At 46.3% G+C, this 27,820-nt stretch overlaps 1 protein-coding gene across 1 annotated transcript in view; it reads right to left on the bottom strand.

Moving 5' to 3' along the window:
- The window catches only part of LOC147085663 (NACHT, LRR and PYD domains-containing protein 3-like), a 94,993-nt gene that overhangs the window by 27,099 nt on the left and 40,074 nt on the right, over positions 1-27,820 (bottom strand). Inside the window, exons 7-10 of the mRNA XM_085979153.1 lie at positions 26,364-26,534; positions 25,528-25,698; positions 22,456-22,626; positions 20,007-20,177 (exon numbers count right to left, since the gene is read on the bottom strand). Coding sequence (XP_085835279.1) covers positions 20,007-20,177; positions 22,456-22,626; positions 25,528-25,698; positions 26,364-26,534 — 684 coding nt within the window. The remainder of the gene's footprint in view (positions 1-20,006; positions 20,178-22,455; positions 22,627-25,527; positions 25,699-26,363; positions 26,535-27,820) is intronic.

Raw genomic sequence — 27,820 nt, 5'->3', positions numbered from 1 at the left:
AGAGACTGTTAGAACAGGTGAGACATTGGGAGAAGAGAGACTGTTAGAACAGGTGAGTCATTGAGTGCAGAGAGACAGTTAGAACAGGTGAGACATTGTTTGCTGAGAGACTTTTAGATCAGGGGAGATATTGGGAGCAGGGAGACTGTTAGGAGAGGTGAGACATTGTGGGCTGAGAGACTGCTACAACAGGTGAGACATTGGGTGCTTAGAGAGACTGTTAGAACAGGTGAGACAGTGGGAGCTGAGAGACAATTAAAAATGGTGAGCTATTTCGAGCTGATTGACTGGAAGAACTGGGGAGACATTTGGAGCTGAGAGATTGTTAGAATAGGTGAGACGTTGGGTGCCAAGAAACTGTTAGAACAGGTGAGACATTGGGGGTTGAGAGACTGTTAGAACTGGAGAGAAATAGGGTGCACGGAGACATTTAGAACAGGTGAGACATTGTTGAAGAGAGACTGTTAGAACTGGTGAGACATTGGGACCTGAGAGACTGATAGAAGAGGCGAAACATTTGGAGCTAAGAGACTATTAGAACGGGGAGACATTGGGCGTTGAGAGACTGTTGGAACAGGGGAGCCATTGGGTGCTGATAGGCTCTTAGTTCAAGCAAGATATTGGGAGCAGAGAAACTGTTAGAACAGGGGAGACATTTGCAGCAGGGAGACTGTTAGAGCAGGTGAGATATTGGGGGCTGAGAGACTGTTAGAACATGTGAGACATTGAGTGCTGAGAGACTGTTAGAACAGGCTAGACATTGGGTGCAAATAGACTCTTAATACAGGTGAGACATTGGGAGCGCAGAAACTGTTAGAATAGGGGAGACATTGGTTGCTTAGAGAGTCTTAGAACAGATGAGACACTGGGTGCACAGAGATTTTTTAAAAAGGTGAGACATTGGTGAAGAGTGACTGTTATACCAGCTGAGACATTGGGTGCAGAGAGACTGATAGATCTGTGGAGACATTAGGTGCAGAGAGACTGTTAGAGCAGGGGAGACATTGAGTGCTGATTGACTGTTAGAACAGGGGAGACATTGGGTGCAGATATACTGTTAGAACAGGGTAGCCATTGGGTGCTGAGAGCTTGTTAGAACAGGTGAGACATTGGGTGTTGAGAGACTATTAGAACAGGTGAGTCATTGGGTGAAGAGAGATTGTTGGAAGAGGTGTGACATTCGGTGCTGAGAGACTGTTACAACAGATGAGACATTGGGAGCTGAGAGACTGTTAGAACAGGTGAGGCATTGGGTGCTGAGAAAATGTTAGAACAGGAGAGTCATTGAGGTCTGAGAGGCTGTCAGAAAAGGTGAGACATTGGGTGCAGAGGGACTGTTAGAACAGGTGACACATTGGGTGCTGAGAGACTGTTGGAGCTGGTGAGACATTGCTGCTGACCGACTGTTAGAACAGGGTAGACATTGGGTGCTAATAGACTCTTAGAACAGATGAGTCATTGGGTGCTGAGAGACTGTTAGAACTAAGGAGACATTGGGAGCTGAGATACTGTAAGAACAGCTGAGACATTGGGTGCTGAGACACTGTTAAATCAGGTGAGACATTGGCGGTGGAGAGTCTGTTAGAACAGGGGAGACTATGGGGTCTGATATACTGTTAGAACAGGTGACACATTGGGGGTTGAGAGACTGTTAGAACAGGTGAGACATTGGGTGCACAGCGACTTTTAAAACAGGTGAGACAATTCTGAAGATGAGATTTTGGGAGCTGAGAGACTGTTAGAGCAGGTGAGACATTGGGAGCTGAGTGACTATTAAAATGGGGAGACATTGCGAGCTGAGAGACTGTTAAAACAGGTGAGACATTGGGAGCTGAGAGACTATTAAAACAGGAAGACATTGGGTGCTGACAGACTGTTAGAAAAGCTGAGATATTGGGATCACAGAGACTGTTCGAACAGTTGAGACATTGTGAGCAGAAAGACTGTTAGAACTAGTGAGTCTTTGAGTGCTGAGAGACTGTTAGAACAGTGTAGACATTGGGTGCTAATAGACGGTTAGAACAGGTGAGATATTGGGCGTTGAGAGGCTGTTAGAACATGTGAGACATTGGGTGCACAGAGACGTTTAGAACAGGTGAGACATTGGGAGCTGAGAGACAGTTAGAACAGGTGAGAAGTTGGGTGACAAGAAATTGTTAGAACAATTGAGACACTGTGTGCTGAGAGACTGTTAGAACAGGGGAGAGATTGGGTGCTGATAGACTGTTAGATCAGGTGAGATATTGGGGGTTGAGAGACTGTTAGAACATGTGAGACATTGGGTGCACAGAGACGTTTAGAACAGCTGAGACTTTGGGTGCTGAGAGACTGTTAGAACAGGGGAGACAATGGGTGCTGAGAGACTTTTAGTGCATGCGAGACATTGGTAGCAGAGAAACTGTTAGAAAAGGGGAGACATTGGTTGCTTAGAGACTGTGAGAACAGGCGAGTCATTGGGAGCAGAGAGACTGTAAGAACAGGGGAGACATTGGGTGCTAAGTGACTGGTAGAACAGGGGAGACATTGGGAGCTGAGAGACTGGTAGAACTGGTGAGGAAATGGTAGCTGAGAGACAGTTACAACAGGTGAGGTATTGAGTGCTCAGAGACTGTTAGATCAGGTGAGATATTGGGTGCTGAGAATTTGTTAGAACAGGTGAGTCATTGTGTGCTGAGAAACTGTTAGAACAGCTGAGATATTGGGTGCTGAGGGACTGTTCGAACAAGTGAGACATTGGGAGCAGAGACACTGTTAGAACAGGGGAGACATTGGGTGCTGAGAGACTGTTAGAACAGGTGAGACTTTGGGTGCTTAGAGAGACTGTTAGAACAGGTGAGACATTGGGAGCTGAGAATCTGGTAAAAAAAAGGTGAGACATTTGTTGCTGCTGGACTGATGGAACTGGGGAGACATTGGGAGCTGAGAGACTGTTAGAACAGGTGAGACGTTGGGTGCCAACAAACTGTTAGAACAGGTGAAACAGTGAGTGCTGAGAGACTGTTAGACCAGTGTAGACATTGTGTGCCAATAGACGGTTAGAACAGGTGAGATACTGGGCGCTGACAGACTTTTAGAACAGGGGAGACATTGGGTGCTGATAGACTGTTAAGACAGGTGCGAAATTGTTGGTTGAGAGACAGTTAGAACAGTGGAGACATTGGTTGCTTAGAGACTGTTAGAACAGGCGAGTCATTGGGAGCAGAGAGACTGTGAGAAAAGGGGAGACATTGGGTGCTAAATGACTGGTAGAACAGGGGAGACATTGGGTGCTGATAGACTGCTAGAACATGTGATTCATTGGGGGCTGAGAGATTGTTACAACAGGTGAGATATTGGGTGCAGAGAGACTGTTAGAACAGGTGACACATTGGGTGCGGAGAGACTGTTAAATCAGGTGAGACATTGGGTGCTGAGAGACTGCTCGAACAAATGAGACATTGGGAGCAGAGAGACTGTTAGTACAGGGTAGCCATTGGGTGCTGATAGACTATTACAACAGCTGAGACATTGGGGGTTGAGAGACTGTTAGAACAGTTGTGACATTTGGTGCCAACAAACTGTTAGAACAGGTGAGACATTGTGTGCTGAGAGACTGCTAGAACAGGTGAGACATTGGGTGCAGAGAGACTGTTAGATCAGGGGAGAAATTGGGTTCTGAGACACTGTAAGAACAGGTGTGATATTGGCTGCTGAGAGACTGTTAGACCAGGTGAGTCATTGAGTGCAGAGAGTCAGTTAGATCTGGTGAGACATTGGGTGCTGAGAGTCTTTTAGATCAGGGAAGATATTGTGAGCAGCGAGACTGTTAGAACAGGTGAGGCATTTTGGGCTGAGAGACTGTTACAACAGGTTAGGGGCCAAAAATCTGTTAGAACAGGTGAGACATTGGGTGCTGACAGACTGTTAGAACAGGTGAGACATTGGGGGCTGTGATACTGTTAGATCAGGTGAGACATTGGGGGCTGAGAGATTGTTAGAGCAGGTGAGTCATTTTGTGCTGAGTGACTGTTCGAACAGGTGAGACATTGGGAGCAGAGAGACTGTTAGAACAGGTGAGACATTGGGTGGTGAGAGATTGTTAGAACAGCTGAGACATTGGTTGCTGAGAGGCAAATCAAACAGGTGAAACATTGGGAGCAGAGAGACTGTTAGAACAGGGGAGACATTGGGTGCTGTGAGACTGTTAAAGCAGGGGAGAAATTTGGTGCTGATAGACTGTTCGAACAGGGTAGCCATTGGGTGCTGATAGATTGTTAGAACAGATGAGACATGGGGAGCAGAGAGACTGTTAGAACAGGTGAGACATTGTGTGCTGGGACACTGTTAGAACAGGTGAGATATTTGGGGTTGAGAGACTGTTAGAACAGGTGAGACATTGGGAGCAGAGAGACTGTTAGAACAGGGGAGACATTGGGTGCTGACAGACTATTACAACAGATGAGAAATGGTGCGTTCAGAGACTGTTAGAATATGTGAGACATTGGCTTCACAGAGACTTTTAGAACAGGTGAGACTTTAGGTGAACAGAGATTGTTAGAACAGGTGTGACATTGGGTGCTGAGAGACTGTTGGAACTGGTGAGACATTGGGAGCTGAGAGAATGTTAGAACAGGTGAGACATTGGGTGCTGAGGGACTCGTAGTACAAGTGATACATATGGTGCAGAGAGACTGTTAGAAGTGGTGAGGCATGGGAAGCAGAGTGTCTGTAAGTACTGGGGAGACATTGCGTGCAGAGAGAATGTTGGAAAAGCTGAGACATTGGGTGCAGAGATAATGTTAGAACAGGTGAGATATTGAGTGCAGAGAGATTGTTAGAACAGGACGGGCATGGATGCTGTGAGGCTGTTAGAACAGGTGAGACATTGGGAGAAGAGTGACTGTTAGAACAGGTGAGTCATTGGGAGCTGAGAGACTGGTAAAATGGTGAGATATTTGGTGCTGGTAGAACTGGGGAGACATTGGGAGCTGAGAGATTGTTAGAATAGGTGAGACGTTGGGTGCAAAGAAACTGGTAGCACAGGTGAGACATTGAGTGCTGAGAGACTGTTTGAACAGGGTAGACATTGGGTGCTAATAGACGGTTAGAACATGTGAAATATTGGGCGTTGAGAGACTGTTAGAACAGGGGAGACATTGGGTGCTGATATACTTTTAGAACAGGTGAGACATTGGGGGTTGAGAGACTGTTAGAACTGGTGAGACATTGGTTGCACGTAGACTTTTAGAACAGGTGAGACATTGGTGAAGAGAGAATGATACAACAGGCGAGACATTGGGAGCTGAGAGACTGTTAGAACGGGGAGACATTGGGTGCTGAGAGACTGGTAGAACAGGGGAGACATTGGGATCTGAGAGACTGGTAGAACTGGTGAGGAAATGGTAGCTGAGAGACAGTTACAACAGGTGAGGTATTGAGTGCAGAGAGACTTTCCGAACAGGTGAGACGTTACTTGCCAAGAAACTGTTAGAACAGGTGAGACATTGGGTGATGAGAGACTGTTAAATCAGGTGAGACATTGGGTGCTGAGAGACTGTTAGAACGGCTGAGACATTGGGTGCTGAGAGACTGTTCGAAAAGGTGAGACATTGGGAGCAGAGAGACTGTTAGAACAGGGGAGACATTTGGTGCTGAGAGACTGTTAGATCAGGTGAGACATTGGGTGCTGAGAGACTGTTAGATCAGGTGAGACATTGGGTGTCGTGAGATTGTTAGAAAAGGTGAGTCCTTTTGTGCTGAGAGAATGTAAGAACGGCTGAGACATTGGGTGCTGAGGGACTGTTCGAAAAGGTGAGACATTGGGAGCAGAGAGACTGTTAGAACAGGGGAGACATTTGGTGCTGAGAGCCTGTTAGAGCAGGGGGGGCATTGGCTGCTGAGAGACTATTAGAACAGGGGAGTCATTGGGTGCTGGTAGACTGTTAGAACAGGGTAGCCATTGGGTGCTGTGAGACTGTTAGAACAGTTGAGACATGGGGAGCAGAGAGACAGTTAGAACAAGTGAGAAATTTTGAGCTGAGAGTCTGTTACACCAGGTGATATATTGGGGATTGAGAGACTGTTAAAACAGGGTAGACATTGGGAGCAGAGAGACTGTTAGAACAGGGGAGACATTGGGTGCTGATAGTCTATTACAACTGATGAGACATTGGGGGTTGAGAGACTGTTACAGCAGCTGAGACATTGGGTGCACAGAGACTTTTGAAGAGGTGAGACATTGGGTGAAGAGAAAGTGTTAGAACAGGTGTGACATTGGGAGCTGAGAGACTGTCAGAACAGGTGAGACATTGCGTGCTGAGGGACTCGTAGTACAGGTGAGACATATGGTGCAGAGAGACTGTTAGAACAGGTGAGGCATTGGTAGCAGAGAGTCTGAAAGAACTGGGGAGACATTTGGTGCAGAGAGAGAATGTTAGAACAGCTGAGACATTGGGTGCAGACAGAATGACAGAACAGGTGAGATAATTAGTGCAGAGAGACTGTTAGGACAGGAGGGGCATGGGTGCTGAGAGACTGTTAGAACAGGTGAGACATTGGGTGCAGAGAGACTGTTAGATCAGGGAAGACATTGGGTGCTGAGAAACCTTTAGAACACGTGAGACATTGGGAGCAGGGAGTCTGTTAGAACAGGTGAGACTGATGCGCTATCAATTACTCATAAAAGACTGAGAGTTAAGAGAGTAACTAAAGGCTTTTATTAACAAAAGAATGAAGGTCTGCCTCGAGTGGTCGACCGGTCCAGAATACAAAGGGGCTGGGGAGCAGTCACCTTTATACTAGGACTTGTGGGAGGAGTCAGCCGAGGCATGTCCAGGCATGTACACAGTGGAATACAAACAGTGGTTTACCACATTCACCCCTTGTTTAAAATTGAGTCCGGCGGGGTGAAGTGTATTAAAAGTTAATGTATTGGAGTCTCTCCGGAGGTCTTGTCTGCCGCTGTGATCGGCGTGGCGACGGCAGGGGTAGTGGAGCTTCCGGCGTCGAGTCCCGCGTAGGCTGTGGCACAGGCGTGTCGTCCTCGTAGATGTCGAGCGGGTCGCTGGGCCCAGGCCTGCCGTCTGCTGGGGCTGGATATCGGATCGTGGGGGGGGTGGTAGTGGGTAGTGGGTTACTGCGGCCCCCGACGGTGCAAGGTCTCTTATGGAGACTGTGTCCTCCCGCCCGTCCGGGTATGCAATGTAAGCATACAGGGGGTTGGCGTGGAGGAGGTCGACCCTCTCGACCAGGGGGTCCGTTTTATGGGTCCTCACGTGCCTTCTCAGTAGGACCGGCCCTGGGGACGTCAGCCATGGCGGTAGCGATGTCCCCGATGTGGACTTCCTTGGGAAGACAAACATTTTCTCATGAGGGGTGGCGTTAGTGGCAGTGCAGAGCAGTGACCGAATAGAGTGGAGCGCATCGGGGAGCACATCCTGCCAGCGGGAGGTTGGAAGGCCCCTAGACTTTAAGGCTAGCAGGGCGGCCTTCCAAACTGTCGCATTTTCTCTTTCCACCTGTCCGTTCCCCCGGGGGTTGTAACTGGTGGTCCTGCTTGTGGCAATACCCCTAGTTAGCAGGTACTGACGGAGTTCGTCGCTCATAAACGATGAGCCCCGGTCGCTATGGATATAGCTGGGGAAACCGAACAGGGTGAAGAGGTCATTCAGACATTTAATGACCGTGGCACTGGTCATGTCCGGGCAGGGGATGGCGAACGGGAAACGGGAGTACTCATCAATAATATTGAGGAAGTACACATTGCGGTCGGAGGAGGGGAGAGGCCCTTTAAAATCAACGCTCAGGCGCTTGAAGGGGCGAGTGGCTTTTATCAGGTGGGCCCTGTCTGGTCTATAAAAGTGCGATTTGCACTCAGCGCAGACTTGGCAGTTCCTGGTCATGGTCCTGACCTCCTCAATAGAGTAAGGCAGGTTGCGGGCCTTGATGAAGTGGAAGAACCTGGTGACCCCCGGGTGGCAGAGGTCATTGTGGAGGGCCCGCAGTCTATCGATCTGCGCGCTGGTGCAGGTGCCATGCGATAGCACATCCGGGGGTTCATTGAGCTTCCCGGGCCGGTACAAGATCTCGTAATTGTAGGTGGAAAGTTCGATTCTCCACCTCAAGATCTTGTCATTTTTGATTTTGCCCCTCTGCTTGTTGTTAAACATGAAAGCAACTGAACGTTGGTCAGTGAGCAGGGTAAATCGTTTTCCGGCCAGGTAGTGCCTCCAATGACGCACAGCCTCTACAATCGCCTGGGCCTCCTTCTCAACAGCGGAGTGTCTGGTCTCCGGGCCTTGGAGGGTTCGTGAAAAGAAGGCCACGGGTCTCCCCGCCTGATTGAGGGTAGCGGCTAGGGCAAAGTCAGACGCGTCGCTTTCCACCTGGAAGGGGATGGATTCGTTCACTGCGTGCATGGTGGCTTTGGCAATGTCTTCCTTGATACGGTGGAAGGCTAAGCGGGCCTCTGCCGTCAAGGGAAAAGAGGTGGACTTGATCAGCGGATGGGCCTTGTCCGCATAGTAGGGGACCCACTGGGCATAATAGGAGAAAAACCCTAGGCACCTCTTCAGGGCCTTGAGGCAGTGAGGCAGTGGGAGTTCCATAAGGGGACGCATCCGGTCGGGGTCGGGGCCGATGACTCCGTGTTCCACAACACAGCCAAGGATGGCGAGGCGGTTTGTGGGGAATATACACTTCTCCTTGTTATATGTCAGGTTCAGGAGTTGGGCGGTGGGGAGGAATTTTACGAGGTTTGCGTCATGGTCCTCCAAGTCACGGCCGCAGATGGTCACATTGTCCAGATATGGGAAAGTGGCCTGCAACGCATTTTGATCTACCATCCGGTCCATCTCCCTTTGGAAGATGGAGACCCCGTTGGTGACGCCAAAGGGAACCCTAAGGAAGTGATAGAGGCGGCCGTCCTCAGGGCGGATAGGGAGCTGGTGGTACGCTGATTTCAGGTCAATGGTCATAGAGTCATAGAGTCATAGAGTTTTACAGCACAGAAAGAGGCCCTTCGGCCCATCGTGTCTGCGCCGCCCATCCATCCCTGTCCAGTCTAATCCCATTTTCCAGCATTTGGTCCGTAGCCTTGTATGCAATGGCATTTCAAGTGCTCATCCAAATGCTTCTTGAATGTTGTGAGGGTTCCTGCCTCTACCACCCTTTCAGGCATTGAATTCCACATTCCAACCACCCTCTGGGTGAAAAAGTTCCTCCTCAAATCCCCTCTAAATCTCCTGCCCCTTACCCTGAATCTATGCCCCCTTGTTATTGACCCCCCCACTAAGGGGAAAAGTTCCTCTTTATCTACCCTATCTATGCCCCTCATCATTTTGTACACCTCAATCAGGTCCCCCCTCAGCCTTCTCTGCTCCAAGGAAAACAACCCCAGCCTGTCCAGCCTCTCTTCATAGCTGAGGCGCTTCATCCCAGGTAACATCCTGGTGAATCTTCTCTGCACCCTCTCCAAAGCAATCACATCCTTCCTATAGTGAGGCGACCAGAACTGCACACAGTACTCCAGCTGTGGCCTCACCAGCGTTTTGTACAGCTCCATCATAACCTCCCTGCTCTTATATTCTATGCCTCAGCTAATGAAGGCAAGTATCCCATATGCCTTTTTAACCACCTTATCTACCTGCTCCGCTGCCTTCAGGGATCTATGTACATGTACACCAAGGTCCCTCTGACCCTCTGTACTTCCTAGGGTCCTACCACTCATTGTGTATTCCCTTGCCTTATTTGTCCGTCCCAAATGCATCACCTCGCACTTTTGAGGGTTAAATTCCATTTGCCACTTTTCCGCCCATCTGACCAACCCGTTTATATCGTCCTGTAGCCTGAGGCTTTCCTCCTCGCAATTTACCACCCCACCAATTTTCGTGTCATCTGCGAACTTACTGATCATACCTTTTACATTCTCATCCAAATCATTTATGTAGATCACAAACAACAAGGGAGCCAGCACCGATCCCTGAGGTACCCCATTGGACACAGGCTTCCAGTCACAAAAGCAACCTTCGACCATCACCCTCTGCCTCCTGCCACTCAGCCAGTTTAGGATCCAACGCGCCAAGGCACCCTGGATCCCATGGGCTCTTACCTTCTTGACCAGTCTCCTATGCGGGACTTTGTCAAAAGCTTTACTGAAGTCCATGTAAACCACATCCACAGCATTTCCCTCATCCACCCCCGTAGTCACCCCCTCGAAAAATTCAATCAGATTTGTCAGACATGATTTACCCTTGACAAAGCCATGCTGACTATCCCCGATTAATCCTTGCCTCTCCAAGTGGAGATTAATTTTGTCCCTCAGAATTTTTTCCAACAACTTCCCCACCACAGATGTTAGACTCACTGGCCTGTAATTCCCTGGTTTATCCTTGCTACCCTTCTTGAATAATGGTACTACGTTAACTGTTGTCCAAGTCGAGAAGACGCGGTACTGCGCAATCTGGTTGACCATATCAGCTATGCGGGGGAGTGGGTAGGCGTCCAGCAGGGTGTAGCGATTTATTGTCTGGCTGTAGTCAATGACCAGGCGCTGCTTCTCGCCGGTCTTAACGACCACAACCTGGGCTCGCCAGGGGCTGGTGCTGCCCTCAATAATCCCTTCCTTCAGGAGCCACTCCACTTCGGTTTTAATGAAAGCCCTGTCCCCGGCACTGTATCGCCTGCTCTTTGTGGCGATGGGCTTACAGTCGGGGGTGAGGTTAGCAAACAGTGGGGGGGTGGGTGACTCTGAGTGTGGAGAGGTTGCACCTGGTGCGCAGCGGGCAATTTGGGAGCTGCTGGCTGCAGACTGTGAGTGGGGGTAGGGGTCCACCGTACGCCATCGTAACACTTTTAATGTGGCACTGAAAATCTAACCCCAGCAGGACGGCAGCGCAGAGGTCGGGCAGGACCAGAAGTTTAAAATGATCGTACACGGTCCCGTCTACTACGAGTGTCACTACGCACTAGCTGCCGATGTCCGCCGACTGGGACTCGGAGGCCATAGAAATCCGCTGGTGCACAGGCAGGACTGCGAGAGAGCAACGCCGCACTGTGTCGGGGTGGATGAAGCTCTCCGTGCTCCCAGAGTCAAAAAGGCAGATTGTATCGTGGCCATTTACCTTAATGTCCATTGTGGAGTTGGCCAGCTGGTGCGGTCTCGCTTGGTCCAGTGTAAAGGATGCCAGCGTAGGGGTCGGTGTGTCGCTGCGCGTATCAGATGAGGCGGTGTTGGGGGCCTGCTGCATTCCGGCTGTCGTCCAAGATGGCAGCGTCCATGATCCCCATGTGGCTGGAGGCGTCCAAAATGGCTGCTGTACCGGTGGTTCGCACATGGCCGGGGAGGCCCAAGATGGTGGCCCGCATGGCCCACACGTGGCGCTGCTGGGGTTCGAGGTGGCTTTGGCCCTGCAGACGTTAGCGTAGTGTCCCTTCTTCCTGCAGCCTGAGCAGATCGCGTTTTTCGCCGGGCAGCGCGCTCTGGGGTGTTTTGCCTGGCCACAGAAGTAGCATTTCTGGCCTTGGGGCACTGCTGTCTGGCCTTGGGACACTGCTGCGGTAGTTGGGCCGTTGCTGGGGTGTGGCTGGGGTGGCACGGCGCTATGAGGCGGTCCTACCGTGTCCCAGGCTGTCATTCCCCGTGGCGTCCATGGTGCAGAGGAGTAGGCATCCATGCCCCGGTAGGCTGCATCCAATGATAGTGCGAGTTCAGAGGCCTTGTTGAGGTCGAGGTCACTCTGCTCCAACAGTCGCTGTCGGGTGTAATTGGATCTGTGGCCCGCTACAAAAGCATCCCGGATAAGTTCCTCCGTGTACACGGTGGCCTTTACATCCTTACACCCACAGGCCCGGCCAAGCACAGACAGTGCCTGAAGGTATTCCACGGTCGATTCCCCAGGTTGTTGTTTACGACTCCCCAGAAGGTGCCTGGGCGCGTGTACTGGTCCTTGAGGAGCTTGATAGCGTCCGTGTACGAGGTCGCGTCTTGGATGACCGAGTACATTCGGTGGTTCACTTTGGAGGTCAGGGCATCCCGTTTGTCCTCGTCCGATTTGATTGCTGCGGAGGCGGTCAGGAATTTTTTGAAACACTTAAGCCAGTGAGTAACTTGGTGGATGAGTCCGCCTCCCGATGATCTAAGTCCAGGCATGCTGGTGTGAGGATCTTCTCCATTATAAAAATTTTGTTAATAAAATTGATGCGCTATCAATTACTCATAAAAGACTGAGAGTTAAGAGAGTAACTAAAGGTTTTTATTAACAAAAGAATGAAGGTCTGCCTCGAGTGGTCGACCGGTCCAGAATACAAAGGGGCTGGGGAGCAGTCACCTTTATACTAGGACTTGTGGGAGGAGTCAGCCGAGGCATGTCCAGGCATGTACACAGTGGAATACAAACAGTGGTTTACCACAGAGACATTGGTGGCTGAGAGACTGTTAGAACAGGGGAGATATTGGGTGCCTAGAAACTGGTAGTACAGGTGAGCCATTGGGTGCAGAGAGTCTGTTAGAACAGGTGAGGCATTGGGTGTTGAGTGACTGTTAGAACAGGTGAGACATTGGGTGCTGAGAGATTGTTAGAACAGGTGAGACATTGGGTGTTGAGAGACTGTCAGAAAAGGTGAGGCATTCGGTGATATGAGAGACTGTTAGAACAGGTGAGACATTAAGTGCAGAGAGACTGTTAAAACACGTGAGACATTGGGTGCTGAGAGAGTGCTGAACAGGTGAGACATTGGGTGCTGAGAGACTGCTGAACAGGTGAGACATTGGGGCAGAGAGACTTTTAGAACAGGGGCGATATTGTGTGCTGTGCGACTGTTAGAATAGGGGAGACGTTGGGAGCTGGGAGACTGTTAGAACAGGTGAGACATTGGGTGACGAGGGACTGTTAGAACAGGTGAGACTTTGGCTGCTGAGAGACTGTTATAACAGTGGAGACATTGGAAGCAGACAGACTGTTAGAACAGGTAAGACATTGAGTGCCGCGAGACTTTTAGAACAGGTGAGACATTGGTTGCTGAGAGAGTGTTACTACAGGTGAGGCATTGATTACAGAGAGACTGTTAGAACAGGTGAGAAATTGGGTGCAGAGAGATTGCTAGAACAAGTGATGCAATGTGTGCAGAGAGACTGTTAGAGCAGAAGAGACATTGGATCCTGTGTGACGGATAGAAAGGGTGAGACATTCAATCCCGAGAGACGGTTCAAACAGGTGAGACAATGGGTGCAGAGTGACTGTTAGAACAGGTGAGACATTCGGTGCTGAGAGACATTTAGAACAGGTGAGACATTGTGTGTCATAGAGTCATAGAGTCATAGAGTTTTACAGCACAGAAAGAGGTCCTTCGGCCCATCGTGTCCGCGCCGCCCATCCACCCCTGTCCTGTCTAATCCCATTTTCCAGCATTTGGTCCATAGCCTTGTATGCAATGGCATTTCAAGTGCTCATCCAAATGCTTCTTGAATGTTGTGAGGGTTCCTGCCTCTACCACCCTTTCAGGCAGTGAGTTCCAGATTCCAACCACCCTCTGGGTGAAAAAGTTCCTCCTCAAATCCCCTTTAAATCTCCTGCCCCTTACCCTGAATCTATGCCCCCTTGTTATTGACCCCCCCACTAAGGGGAAAAGTTCCTCTTTATCTACCCTATCTATGCCCCTCATCATTTTGTACACCTCAATCAGGTCCCCCCTCAGCCTTCTTTGCTCCAAGGAAAACAACCCCAGCCTGTTTAGTCTTTCTTCATAGCTGAGGCGCTCCATCCCAGGTAACATCCTGGTGAATCTTCTCTGCACCCTCTCCAAAGCAATCACATCCTTCCTATAGTGAGGCGACCAGAACTGCACACAGTACTCCAGCTGTGGCCTCACCAGCGTTTTGTACAGCTCCATCATAACATCCCTGCTCTTATATTCTATGCCTCGGCTAATGAAGGCAAGTATCCCATATGCCTTTTCAACCACCTTATCTACCTGTTCCGCTGCCTTCAGAGATCTATGTACATGTACACCAAGGTCCCTCTGACCCTCTGTACTTCCTAGGGTCCTACCACTCATTGTGTATTTCCTTGCCTTATTTGTCCATCCAAAATGCATCACCTCGCACTTTTCAGGGTTAAATTCCATTTGCCACTTTTCCGCCCATCTGACCAACCCGTTTATATCGTACTGTAGCCTGAGGCTTTCCTCCTCGCAATTTACCACCCCACCAATTTTCGTGTCATCTGCGAACTTACTGATCATACCTTTTACATTCTCATCCAAATCATTTATGTAGATCACAAACAACAAGGGACCCAGCACCGATCCCTGAGGTATCCCACTGGACACAGGCTTCCAGTCACAAAAGCATCCTTCGACCATCACCCTCTGCCTCCTGCCACTCAGCCAGTTTAGGATCCAACGCGCCAAGGCACCCTGGATCCCATGGGCTCTTACCTTCTTGACCGGTTAGAACCAGTGAGGCATTGGGTGCAGAGGAACGGTTCGAACACGTTATTATTTGGTGTTGAGAGAAGCTTTCATGATCCATTGTGTCATTATGCCTGTTACTGGAGCCGTAGACATTGGCTATGATTTCTTCAACCTGTCTACCCACACGACAATGGTGCCCGCCTGGACTTATCACCATTTCACACCTCAGCTTCTCCCTACTCCTCTTATACCTTCTGCTCCTTCTCCACTCCTTTCACTTCCACTTCTGCATAGCAACATAACAACATAGGAATTGGTAGATCAAACAAGACTAGGTTCCAACTAGTTCAGCTTCGGCAAAAACAACAATAACAACAACTTGTTTTCATAAAGCATAGTAAAACATCGAAAAGCGTTTAACATGTGCGTTATGAATCAGAATTTGACTCGGAATACATGAGGAGATATAATGGCAGAGGAGCGCCTTAAAGGAGGAGAGAAAGGTGGAGAGTCGGACAGGTTTTGGGAGGGACGTCCAGAGCTTAGGCTACTGGCAGCTGAAGGCACGGCGGCCAATGGTGGAGAGATTATAATGTAGTGCTGGAGAAGTTTTCAGTGATATGGAGGGGTGAGTCCATGGAAGGATTTGGAAAAAGGGTTGAGAATTTTAAAATCCATGCGTTGCTTAACTGGGAGCCAATGACAGTCAGAGAGCACAGCGATGATGGGTGAATGGGACTTGATGCGATGTAGCCCACAGGTACCATAGGTTTAGATGACCACAAGTTTATGGAGGGTAGAAAGGGGGCAGACATGCCAGGGGTGTATTGGAATAGTCACGTCTGAAGGTAACAAAGGCCTGTATGAGGGATTAAGCAGCGAATGAACTGCGTCAGAGGCGGTGACGGTCGATGTTACCGAGGTTTAAATAGGAGGTCTTAGAAATGGCCCAAATATGTGGCTGGAAACTCTTCTCGGGGTCAAAATCGACACCAAGGATGCAAATAGCCTGGTTCAGGCTCGTGGGGTTGTATGGCCGACAGCTGCTCTTATTCCTTATATTATTATGTAACAGAAACGGAGGTGAGCGGTTGTACAAGAAACTGAATTCAGACGAACAGAGAGTTCAGGGTCGTTGTAAGGCTGGAAGAGGTTACAGAGATAGGGAGGCGTGAAGCCACAGATGGATTTGAAAACACGGATGAGAATTGAAATGTGGAGGCTTTGCTGGACCGGAGCCAATGTAGGTCAGCAAGCACAGGGGTGATGGTAATTGTGATTACATAGGATTACAAAGGAAATACGGCACAGAAACTGGCTATTCGGCCCAACCAGTCCATGCCTGTGTTTATGCTCCACTCGAGCCTCCTCCCGTCTTTCCTCTTCTAAATCTATCAGGATAACCCGCTGTTCCCTTCTCGCTCATACGTTTGTCTAACCATCCCTTAAATTCATATATTCTATGCTTCAAACATTCCCTGTTGTACCGAGTTCCACATTCACACGACTCTTATGGTAGTAAGTTTTTTCTGAATTCCCTATTGGATTTCTTGGTCACTATATTATATTGATGTCCACTAGTAATGCTCTTCTCCACAAGTGGAAACATTCTCTCTGTATCCACTCTATTAGAAAAGCTTCATAATTTTAACGACCTCTATTAGGTTACCCTTCAGACTTCGAACATAAGATCATAAGACGTAGGATCAGAATCAGCTCATTTGCCCCCTCGAGCCTGATCCGCCATTCAATAAGATCATGGCTGATCTGATCTTGGCCTCAACTCCAATTCCCTGCCGGCTTCCCATAACCATTGTACGATAGCAAAATAGTGCAGATGCTGGAAATCCGAAATAACACCAGAAATTGCTGGGAAAACTCAGCAGGTCAGGCAACCTCTGGAAGGCTCCAAAGTGCCTAATTGGAAGATGACGTGCTATTCCTCGAGATTACGTTGAGCTTCCATGCCTCACCATCCTTGTCCTCTTGTATTGTTCCACGGAAGCTCAAAGTATACTCGAGGAACAGCACCTCATCTTCCGATTAGGCACTTTGCAGCATTCCGGACTCAATATCGAGTTCAAAAATTTCAGATCATAACCTCGGCCTCTATTTCTTTTTTACTTGTAATTTTTTCCACCCCTTTGTCTTGGGTGTTCATTCCCCCCCCCCCCACTTTCTTTTTGTTTCTCCCTCCCACCTGGCAGCTGTCTCTTACCTGCCAGTACACTTCACACCTAATCTCAGCTGCCTATAGTCGCCACCGGCCCATTACCACCTTGTCTGGTTTCGAATACCTTTTATTGTCTCCTTTATTTCTTTTGTTCGATCGCAGCCCCGCCTTCGATCTATTTTCTTTTCTTTCCAGTTTTGAAAAAGGGTTTCGACCCGAAACATCAACTCAAATTTCTCTCCACGGATGTTGCCTGACCTGCTGAGTTTTTCCAGCAATTTCTGCTGTTATTCCCCATAACCCTTGCTTCCGTTACCTTTCAAAAATCTGTCTATCTCCACTTTAAATATATTCCATGACCCAGCATCAGCAACAATCTGGGGACGAGAATTCCAAAGATTCACGAAACTCTGAGGGAAGAAATTTCACAACATTTCCGGTTTAAATGGGTGCCCCTTATTCTGAAATTATACCCCCTAGTCCTAGAATCCCCACGAGGGGAAAACTCCACTGTGCCACAAGGGAAAAGAGGCCCAGTCTTTTCGTCCTTTCCTGATCTGTATACCCTCGCTTTCTGGTATCATCCTTGTAAATCATCTCTGCACCCGCTCCGGTGCCACTATATCCATTTTATAATATGGCAACGAGAATTGTACCAAGTGTCATCTAACCATGTTTCGATACAGGTTTAGCATAATTTCCCTACTATTCAATGCTATACTTCTGGAGATAAACCTTAGTTCTTGGTTTGTCGTTTTATGGCCTTGCTAAACTGTGTCACAAATTTTAGTTATTTGTCATTTGTACTCCGAGATCCCTTTGTTCCGCTGCCGCACCTTGACTCGCAACCTCCAAGTAATAAGTGACCTCCCTATTTTCCTACCAAACTGTAATACCTCTAATTTATTTGTGTTGAACATAATTTGCCAATTAGATGCCCATTCGGCAAGTTTATTAATGTCCTCCTGTATTTTCTTGCACTCCTCCTCAGTATTGATATTCCCCCCCCCCCGCCACGATCCGCAAATTTAGGAAAAAAAAATTCGATTCAAGAGGCTAAATCGTTAAAATAAATTTTGAACAACAGTTGTCCCAGCCCTGATCCTTGTGGAACACCACTGCACCCCTCTGCCATTGAGCATAGCTATCCTTTACTCCTACTCTTTGCTTTCTGTCTTGAAAGCACCTAGCTATCCATTCTGTTACTAGTCACCTGACTCCGTATTCTCTAACCTTGTTCATCACTATTATGGCATAACATATCGAAGGCGTTTTCAAAATCTAGATGAATTTCATCTGATGCATTACCACTAGCAGCACTTTCCCTTTGGAAATCCATGCTGACTATTCATTAAAATATTTTTATTTTCTAGATGCTGTTTTATTTTCTCCTTTAGTGGGGATTCTATTATTTTTTGTACCACTGATGTTAAGCAAACAGTTCTATAATACCCTGGACATGTTCGATAAGCCTTCTTAATTATAGGTATTATGTTAGCTATCTGGCAGTCCTCTGCCACAGCACCTTTATCTAATGAATTATTAAATATGTGTAGTAATGCCTCTGGTATCTCTCCCCTAGATTATTTTTAAAATGTGTGGATGCAAACCATCCAGACCAGTGGTTTATCCTCTTTGTTTTTGATTAGTTTATTTAATATATCCTCTCTTTTTTATTTTAAATACTAATCTCATCATCCAATGTCATATCTACATGTTCTTTCACTGATTGAGATTATTTGATGCTTCTGATGCAGAATGATTCCCCTGTTATCGCACTCCAAATTTAACTTACTTGCTGAAGCGCATTTAGGATATTCTGACCACATTTGGGCTTTTATAAATAGAGGAAGGGAAGTGTTATTTATAAAACACTGGCTAGGCCTCAGCTGATGTATTTATCCAATTCTGGGCACTCTACTTTAGTAAGGATGTCAAGGCCTTAGAGCAGGAGCAGCAGAGATTAACTAGAATTCTACTAAGGCTGAGCGACATCCTTTATGTGGAAAGACTGGAGAATCTTAATTATGCTCCTTGGAGTAGCGAAGTTTAAGAACAGGTTTGATAGAGGTGTGCAAGGTCATGAACGATATTGATGGATAAAAATGAGAAACTGTTTCCAATGGCAGAAGGGCCGGTAACCAGAAGGCACCAGAGATTTACAGTGATTGGCAAATGAACCAGAAGCGATATGAGGAAAGAAAAATTAATGCAGCGAGATGAGAGTATTTGTGATCTGGATGCGCTGACTGAAAGGGCAGTGGAAGCAGATTCAATAGTAATGTTCACAAGGGAATTGGATAAATACTTGAAGGATTTTGTTTACAGGGCTATTGGTAAAGAGCTTGGGAATGGGTCTAATTTGATAACTCTACAAAAGAACCGACACAGGCAGGTTGGGCCGAATTGCCTCTTCTGCGTTGTGTTATTCTATGATTCTATAATATGTTGACTTGAATCAGAGAATCTTACAGCACAGAAGGTGGCCATTCAGTCCATCGAGCCTGTGCTTTATCTTTGCAAGAGCTGACCAGTTAGTACCAATATACTTTTCTTCCCCATAGCCCTGCAATTTGTTTGCCTCCAAGTATTCATCCAATTCCCTTTTGAAAGTTACTGTTGAATCAGCTTCCACCGCCCTTTTAGGCAGCACATCCCAGATCAGAACAACTCGCTGTGTAATATTTGTTACCTTAAATTTCTGTCCCCTGATTACCGACACTTCTGCCAATGAAAGCAGTTTGGCATTACTTACTCTATCAAATCACATCTTAGCCTTCTCTGCTCTAAGGAGAATGACTCCAGTCTCCACATAACTGAATTCCCTCATCCCTGCAGCCATTGTCGTAAATCTCCTCTGCGGCCCCACTTAGGCCTTGACATGCTTCCTAAAGTGTGATTTCCTGAATTTAGACAAAAAGCTCTAGCTGAGGCCTAACTATCGTTTTATAAAATGTAGCATAATGTTGTTGCTTTTGTACTCTATGCCTCTATTAATAAAATTAAAAATCCATCGTGATTTTCAACGGTCTTCTCAACTTGTCCTGCCACCTTGAAAGATTTGTGCACATACACTCACTGCTTCTGCACCCCCTTTAAAATTGTGCCATTCAGTTATATTTTCTTTCCTCATTCTGCCTACCAAAATGTATCACTTCACACTTCTCTGTTTTAAATTGCATCTGCCATGTGTCTGCCATTTTCACCAGTCTGTCTATTTCCTCCTGAAGTCCGTTACGATCCTCCTCACTGTTTATTACATTTCCGAGTTTCGTGTTATCTGCAAATTGTAAAATTATGATTCTAAATGCAAGTGCACGTCATTAATAGATAGCAAAAAGAACAGTGGTCCTAATACTGAGCCTAATACTTACAAATGAGAGTTTTATTACTTTTCACGTGTGTTGCCTGGATAATTTTTGGTGAATACACAGGCACATTTTACCTTAGTTCTTCCATTCCAGCATCTCGATCTTTGAGGGCCCCACAGAGGTACTTTACACCCGAGTCTCCAAGAGTGTTGAAGTTAAGTTGAAGTCTGTTTATTGTTCTAAGTTCAATAAGAAGTGACGCAATGTTCGGGCAACACTTGGTGGAGAGATCGCTCGAAGAAAACCTATGATGATTGAAAACAGGCAATGAAAATTTGCTTCATTTATAAAGGACCTGGGTTGCTATATGATACCAAATATAGGCAGGTAATAAAGTTGCTGGTATTAGTGTCACAGTGGTAGCATTCTCGCCTCTGAGCAAGAACGTCGTGGGTTCAAATCTGGGATCTGAGCCCATCAGTCAGGGATTGAGCCCATCATACAGTCCAAGTCCAGTACTGAGGGAGTGCTGCACTGTCGGAGACACCGTCTTTTGGATGATATACAAAACCAAGACCCTGTCTGCCCTCTCAGGTGAATGCAAAATACCCCATGGCACTATTGGAAGAAGAGCAGCTTATTTCTACCTGTTGTTCTGGCCAATATTTATCCCTCAAGCAACACCTAAAGCAGATTATCTTGTCATTATCACATTGCTGTATCTGGGATCTGGGATCAAATTCGCTGCCGCGTTATCTACATTACAACAGTGACTACACTACAAAAGTAACAAATTAGCTGTAAAGCACTTTGGGACGTCCTGATGTTGTGCAAGGCGCGATATAAATGCAAGAGGAGTGGAACTGGACTTCGGCAGGGACGCAGAACGAGTATTATCGCATTTTCCGACCGTTATAGGGCACGCCTGATATTCCTTTCTCTTGAAGTAAATGGGACTGAGTGTATCTGGACGACCAATACAATCGCCTGTTCTGCATCCCCGCCCTGAACCTATTTCACCCCAATCCGTTCCTGCTTTATCTCTGCAATTACACCTTCCAGTCAGCAATGGCGCTGCAGCGCCTGGATGTTTAAACTTCCCTCCCTGGTCCTTCAACCTTTTATCACTGTGCACTGTGTTCCTGTTACAGAATTGTCAATCATCATGATAATCCTTGGAACTTTGATCAATTCAGCTGGAAACAACTCCCTTTCCAGAAAAATGCAAGTTCAACTTCCTCAATCTTTCTCTAGGCTCCATGCTGGTCAGGATACCTTTGCAAAGTTTAATGCTCTCTCAAATTAAGCATTTTCTTCATACAATTAAATGGAGTGTTTAGCCCTACATGACCAAACTGCAAGCAACACTCCAGGCGATGTGTGACCAGCGGAATTTACAGAATTGTACATCTGGGTGGCCCCTCTTTTACAAACATTAATATAGACAAAGGACCTTAATTTGGCTGTACACAGCATAATTGCAAAGTCTGCAGATGAAATAAAACTTTGAAAAGTAGCAAACAGTGAGGGGGATTGTAATCGAATTCAGGAGGACACAGACAGATTGGTAAAATAGGCAGACACATGGCAGTTCAAATTTAAAACAGAAAAGTGTGCAGTGATGCATTTTGGTAGAAATAATGAGGAGAAGCAGTATAAACTAAATGGTACACTTTTAAAGGGAGTACAGGAAAAGAGAGAACTGAGGGTCCTCATGTGGAAATATTTGAAGGTGGCAGGACAAGTTGAGAAGGCTGTTAAAAAGCATATGGGATGCTTGGTTTCATAAATAGAGGCATTTAGAAAGCCAAATTATTGTTGCAATTCCGGGCACCATGCTTTAGGAAGAATGGCCTTGGAGAGGTTGCAAACAAGATTCATTAGAATGGTTCCAGGGCTGAGGTACTTCAGTTTTGGGGAGAGACTGCAGAATCTGGGGTTGTTCTTCTTGGAGCAGAGAAGGTATAAAGGAGATTTAATAGTGATGTGCAACATTTTGGAGGTGTTTGCTAGAGTAAATAAACAGAATCTGTTTCCATTGGCGGGAGGGTCGCTAACCAACGGACACAGATTTTAAGGTGATTGGCAAAAGTACCAGTGGCGGCATGAGGAAACATTGTTTACAGTGAGTTGTTCTGATCTGGGCTGCACTTGAAAAGCAAGTGGAAGCAGATTTAGTAGTAATTTTCAAAAGGGAATTGGATGAATACCTGAAAATGGAAAATTTGCAGGGCTTTGGGGAAAGTGCAGGGGAGTTGGATTAAATGGACAGCTCTTTCAAAGATCTGGCACAGAAACGATGGCCAGAATGGACTCTTTCTGTGCTGTACCATTCTATGAAGCTATGATTCTATGATGAATGTGGGAAAACCCCAAGTGTGAACACAAGACAATTCAGTTTGTGGGAAAGTTTGCCTTAAATAGATGAAAGCCGATATTTACATCACAGCACTGGTCCTGGGCCATCAGCTGCAGATTGCAAAGAGCAGCTACTCCAGGAGATAAGAAAATTATCTCCATTTTCTCAGTCCAGAGTGTAAATCACCAACCAGAAGTGACAAAATAATGCTGATGGACACTCACCTGAGACACTGGATTTTGGAGTTGCTGTTTTCCAACACTTGACACAGAAGTCCAACACCTGCATCAGTTAATTTATTCGCGCTGAGGTCCAGGTCCAATAACCCTGAGTTCTCCTTCAGAGCAGAGGCCAATTCACCACAGCAATCATATGTCAAACTGTTATGTTTCAAACTGAAAAAAAGTTTGTTAATAGATTAGGGAGCCAGGGTTATTCGAATGGATTCTTTGTTAATCTGTCAAGAGTGCTGGTGCAGGAGGCGAATTAACACTTTACTAATTAAGTCGTGTACTATATGATGCTGCTATATTCATTTTCAGAGATATTTTCCGTGAGATTTAGTGGGATATATTTCTGAATTTTACAGTGGAGATTGAAACCATTCAGCCTCCCATGCCTATTTAGGATTTTTGAATAAGCAATCCATGTCCCCATTCCGCATTTCCTTTTAGTTGAATTTTCTTGCTGGAACAATTGTGCACTTTACTTTTAAATGTTAGAATGGTTTCAGGTTACAGCACCGTTTCTGGAATCATCGCATCATAGAATCTTCCATTTCAGAAAGACGCCATTCGGCCCATTGTGCCTGTGGAAAGAGCTGTTCATTTCATCCCACTCCCCTGCCCTTGGTCCATAGCACTGCCGATTCCTATCCTGATGCCTTCATCCCATTCATTTTACAAGTTATTATTGAATCTGTCTCCACCACCCTTTCAGGCAGTGAATTTTAGATCATAACAAGTCGTTATGTCAAAAGAAAGCCCTCATCTCGCATTTGGTTCTTTTGGCACGATTAACCTTAAAACTCCATCTGTAAGTTTAAAATGTTGTAAATTCTCCCCTTATTCTTTTAATTTTAATCCGCTTGCGCAATTCTTCCTATTTACCTCACGAAAGCCTCTCATGGTTGTGATCGCCTCTCTGAGAGCTCCTTTAACATTCGCTCTTCTAGTTAACAGAATCCTGATTTCTCTAGTTTCTTCTCGTAATTAACGCCGCTCCCGCCAGTAGCATCTCAGGAAGTCTCTATTGCACCATCTGCAAGGCCCTGACATCCTTCCTGAGGCAGGGCACCTCAGACTGGACAAAATGCAAGTGCTTTATTACAGCCCCATGAACCCGAGCTGTTTCCTTTAAAGCTGTAAGAATCAGTCCCTCCACTGATCCTCAACGTACTTCCATTCAGATGAGAATTACTGCTGATATTTTTACCAAAAAGTATCATTTATTGATAAAATGTAGTAAACATACAAAATAGGTGCAGGAGTAGGCCATACGAACACTCGAGCCTGCTGCAACATTCAGTAAGAACGTGGCTTATCTTCGACATCAACAACATTTTCCTGCCCGGCCCCCATTTCCCTTGATTCCTTTAGAATCCACAAATCTATCGAACTCAGCAACTGAGCACCCACAGCCCTCTGGGGTAGAGAAGTTCAAAGATTCTCAACCCTTTGAGTGAAGACATTTCTCCTAAGCCATGTCCTAATTGGCCGACCCCCTACCCTGAGACTATGCCTCCTAGTTCTAGACTCGCTAGCCAGGTAAAGCAGCCTCTCAGCATTTACCCTGTCAATCCCTCTAAGAATCTTGAAGTTTCAGTGAGATCACCTCTCATTCTTGTAAACTCGAGAGAGTATAGACTCAATCTACACAAACTCTCGTCATAGGACAGCACTCTCCTCCCAGGAATCAATCCAGTGATCCATTGTTGCTCCGCCGCTAAGGCAAGTCTGTCCTTCCTTAGGTCTGGAGACCAAATCTGTCTACATTGCTTCAGTTCTCACCATATCCCATATAATTGCAGTAAGATTTCCTCCCTCTTAGACTCCAACCCGCTTTCAATACAGGCCAACATTTGCCTTCCTCATTTTTGCTCTACCTGCATGGTAACTCTCTGTGATTCGTGTACAAGAACACCCAAACACCTCCGCATACTAATATTTACTAGTCTCCCATCTAGTTAAAAATATTGTGCTATTCCATTCTTCCTAACAAAGTGGATAATCTCACATTTCCCAGTGTATACTCCATCTTACACCGTCTTGCCCACTCAGCTAACCTGTATATAGCCCTTCGCAGCCTCTTTATGTGCTCCTCGCACTTTACTTTCCATCTGGATTTATATCCTCAGCTAAAATTGGATACGTTACACTCGGTCCAGTCAGCTAATCGTTGATATAGTTTATAAATAGCTGAGGGCCAAGCATTGATCCTTACCCACTCCAAAGGTTACAGCCTGACATCTAGAAAATGACCCCTTTATTCCTATTCGTTAAGCTTTTTCTGTTAACCAGTCGATGTAATATATTTGGATTTTCAGAAGCCATTCGATTGGTTGCCACAGTAGAATTTGTTGCACAAGATTAGGGTTCATGGGATTACCCCAACAGCCTCTATTGTGGCATCATATCATATGCCTATTTAAAATCCAAATATATTACATCGACTGGTTCCTCCTTTCCAAATTATAGGGCTTTAAACTGAAACGATTGGGGAGGGTTCAAGTGAGGGGAAATATATAAATCTAAAGAAAGAAGTCAAAGCCATAGAGGAGTGTAGCGATTTGGATAAAGATAAGCAGAGTATGATCGGAAGTGACAGTGTGTTTAACGGTAATGGTGCATCAGTGAAAAAGCTCAAATCGGGGCAAAATTCCCATTTACACCTCTTCCAGATCCAGCTTTTGTTTCTTTACTTGCCCCATTACCATCTCCTTCCGTCTTGCACCATCATCCCTTTTGTCTTTTAATCTCTCCTACCATCCAACCTATCACAGATCTTCTCCTTTGTTTTTCCCTCCACTCCCCTTTCCCTGCCCCTGCACTTGCTTAAGACCTAGAACACCACTAACCTTTCCCAGTTCCAAGGATAGGTCATCGAGCTGAAACGTTAAATTTGTTTCTCTCTCCACAGATGCTGCCTGACCCGCTGCGTATTTCCAGCATTTTCTGCTTTTATTTCATTATTCCTGTTGGATTATTTCATCTTCCAGATAGTGATCCTGGATTAGTTCCCACACTCTCACCAAGTACTATTCATATTCCACACAGACCGTTCAACAACCAACCCACCTCAGTTTTTGCAGTTTGCATTCTCGGCTTTTCAGTGCAGGACTTAGAATTTTAACTCCAGCATTACCGAGCTTATTGTTGGTCAGGTCCAGGCAGGACAGCGCTTGGCTTTGAGTGAGAAGGGAAACCAGGGCATGGCAACTGCTGCTGGTGATCTGGTTGTGGTTAAGACTGGAGGAGAAAGCACATTTTTTAAACGCAGTGAAAGGAGATGATAACAATTCGTATAAAATGATTTTTACGTTGAATTACGTCGATTTATGAGCACAGAAACCGGCCATTCGGCCCAACAGGTCCAGATCCAGGCTCCACACGAGCAACCTCCCACCGCGCTTCATCTCACCCTATCAGCACATCCTTCTATTCCCTTCTCCCTCGTGTGTTTATATAGTTTACCTTTAAATACATCCAACCAATTTGATTCAACTACTACTTGTGTTAGCAATTTGTACATTCTCACCGCTTCTCCTGTAGTCCCTATGTTTTATTAGTGACTATCTTTTATTTATTGCCACAGTTTTTGTTCTTCCCATGAGAGTTAACATCTTCTCTATGCCTATTATATCAAACCCTTTCATAATCCTAAAAACCCCTATCAGGTCACTGTTCAGGCTTCTCTTTTCTAGAGTAATGATGCCCAGCCTGTTCAGTGCTCCTGACAGTCCGAACCTCTATGTTCTGGTATCATCCTTGTAAATTTTTATTGCACCTTACCAGTGCCTCTATATTTCAATTCAGTCCCTCTGTAAATGAACTCTAGTGCTTAGATTGCTTATACTTTGTATTGTAAAGGCGCCATGGGGAGTTACAATGAGGACAGAGTGTTGGTCACTCACTGAAGTATTTGTAGTCCGCACTGCGGCTCCTTCAACCCATTGCACAGTGCAGCGACTTCCAAGTCTTTCAGCTGGTTGCGACTCAAGTGCAGTTTGACCAACCTCTGATTTGCAGAAAGCCCAGATGCCAGTTCCTCACAACAGCGGAGATTGAGGTCATTACTGACAAGCCTAGAAATGTAAGTGAAGAATGAGTTGTCGATTTAAATGATGTATAAAACGTGACACTCCAGCAATTTTGAGATTGATGTCCCAACCCACACGAATTTTTCAAAGATTGACTGGTTTAGCTGGGTCTCTTTCTCCTGTGTGAGCTTTATTATATCCGGGCCTGCCTTTAAATGTGGGAAGTGTTTGGACAGAATTAAAAGAAGCCAAGTAATGGACATTGAAGCTGCGGTTTAGAATGTCTGGGCAATGTGTGTGTTTCATCAAAAAAGTAGGTTAGAAAATCAGTGAGATTATTATCATATATCAGTTTTAAAGCTGATGAGGATTTTGGGCAAACACTGATAAGAATAACATGATTGTTACTTTTATGCCCCATCTTCGACAGAGACATAAATCAAAAACTGCTTCACAGAGGAATAAACATGGGCTCTGGAATTTGATAGTGGAGTAATGGGATGTGACTGAAAGCATCATCGAAAGGGTAGTGTTAGACGGTCTTTGAAGGTGGAAATAGTGGGAGGGAAGTGGACAGTTTAGTGTGAATGTTCCGTAATGTAGGGCCATTGCTGCCGAGGGTCAAATAGACATAAAACTGGAGATATATTTTACACGTGTGCTTTGTGCATTGAGTGCTGCTGGAGTTTTGCTAAGTGGGAGAGTTCGGATAAGTGTGAGGTGAGGGTGTGTTTTTTGCTCTGTTGTGTTCCCCACTCCTAGGCTTAGACAGCACTGCAGAGGCGGAGCAGCGAGACGAGTCAACCAAACAGGCCCCACAGACAGTATTCAAGGAGGAGGTTGGTGATCAGCTGGTTGGTTGGTTTTCTTCCTTCTCTTCTCTTTTATACCTTTAAGTTGGTAAGTCCTTTGAGTAGTGGTGTGACATTATCATCTATATCCGGGCAGGGTCTTCATAACTAATAATAAGAAATTTAATTAATTATATAGAATGGAGCAGGTGATGTGTTACTGTTGCGAGATGTGCGAGCCGGTGGTCCCCATTAAGGCTCACGGTGATTACATCTGCGAACAGTGTTTGCTGCTAGAGGAACTCAAGTTCCATGTTATGGAGCTTGAGACCAAGCTTCAGACACTGCGACACATCAGGGAGGGGGAGAAGTTCCTGGACTCTATGTTTCAGGAGATGGTCACACCTCTGAAGTTAATTACTGCAGATGTAGTCCGTTGTCAGGGACAGGACGGTGTGACAACGAGTGAGTAAGGTACAGGGATCCAGGATGTAGTGTTGAAGGAGACGCAGCCCTTGTTTTGTCAAGCAGGATCGAGGT

This window comes from Somniosus microcephalus, unplaced genomic scaffold, assembly GCF_052327205.1.
Source record: "Somniosus microcephalus isolate GS21.2 unplaced genomic scaffold, FLI_Smic_1.0 unresolved_chr8, whole genome shotgun sequence".
NCBI lineage: Eukaryota > Metazoa > Chordata > Chondrichthyes > Squaliformes > Somniosidae > Somniosus > Somniosus microcephalus.
This window is presented reverse-complemented; position numbering and strand designations above follow the sequence as displayed.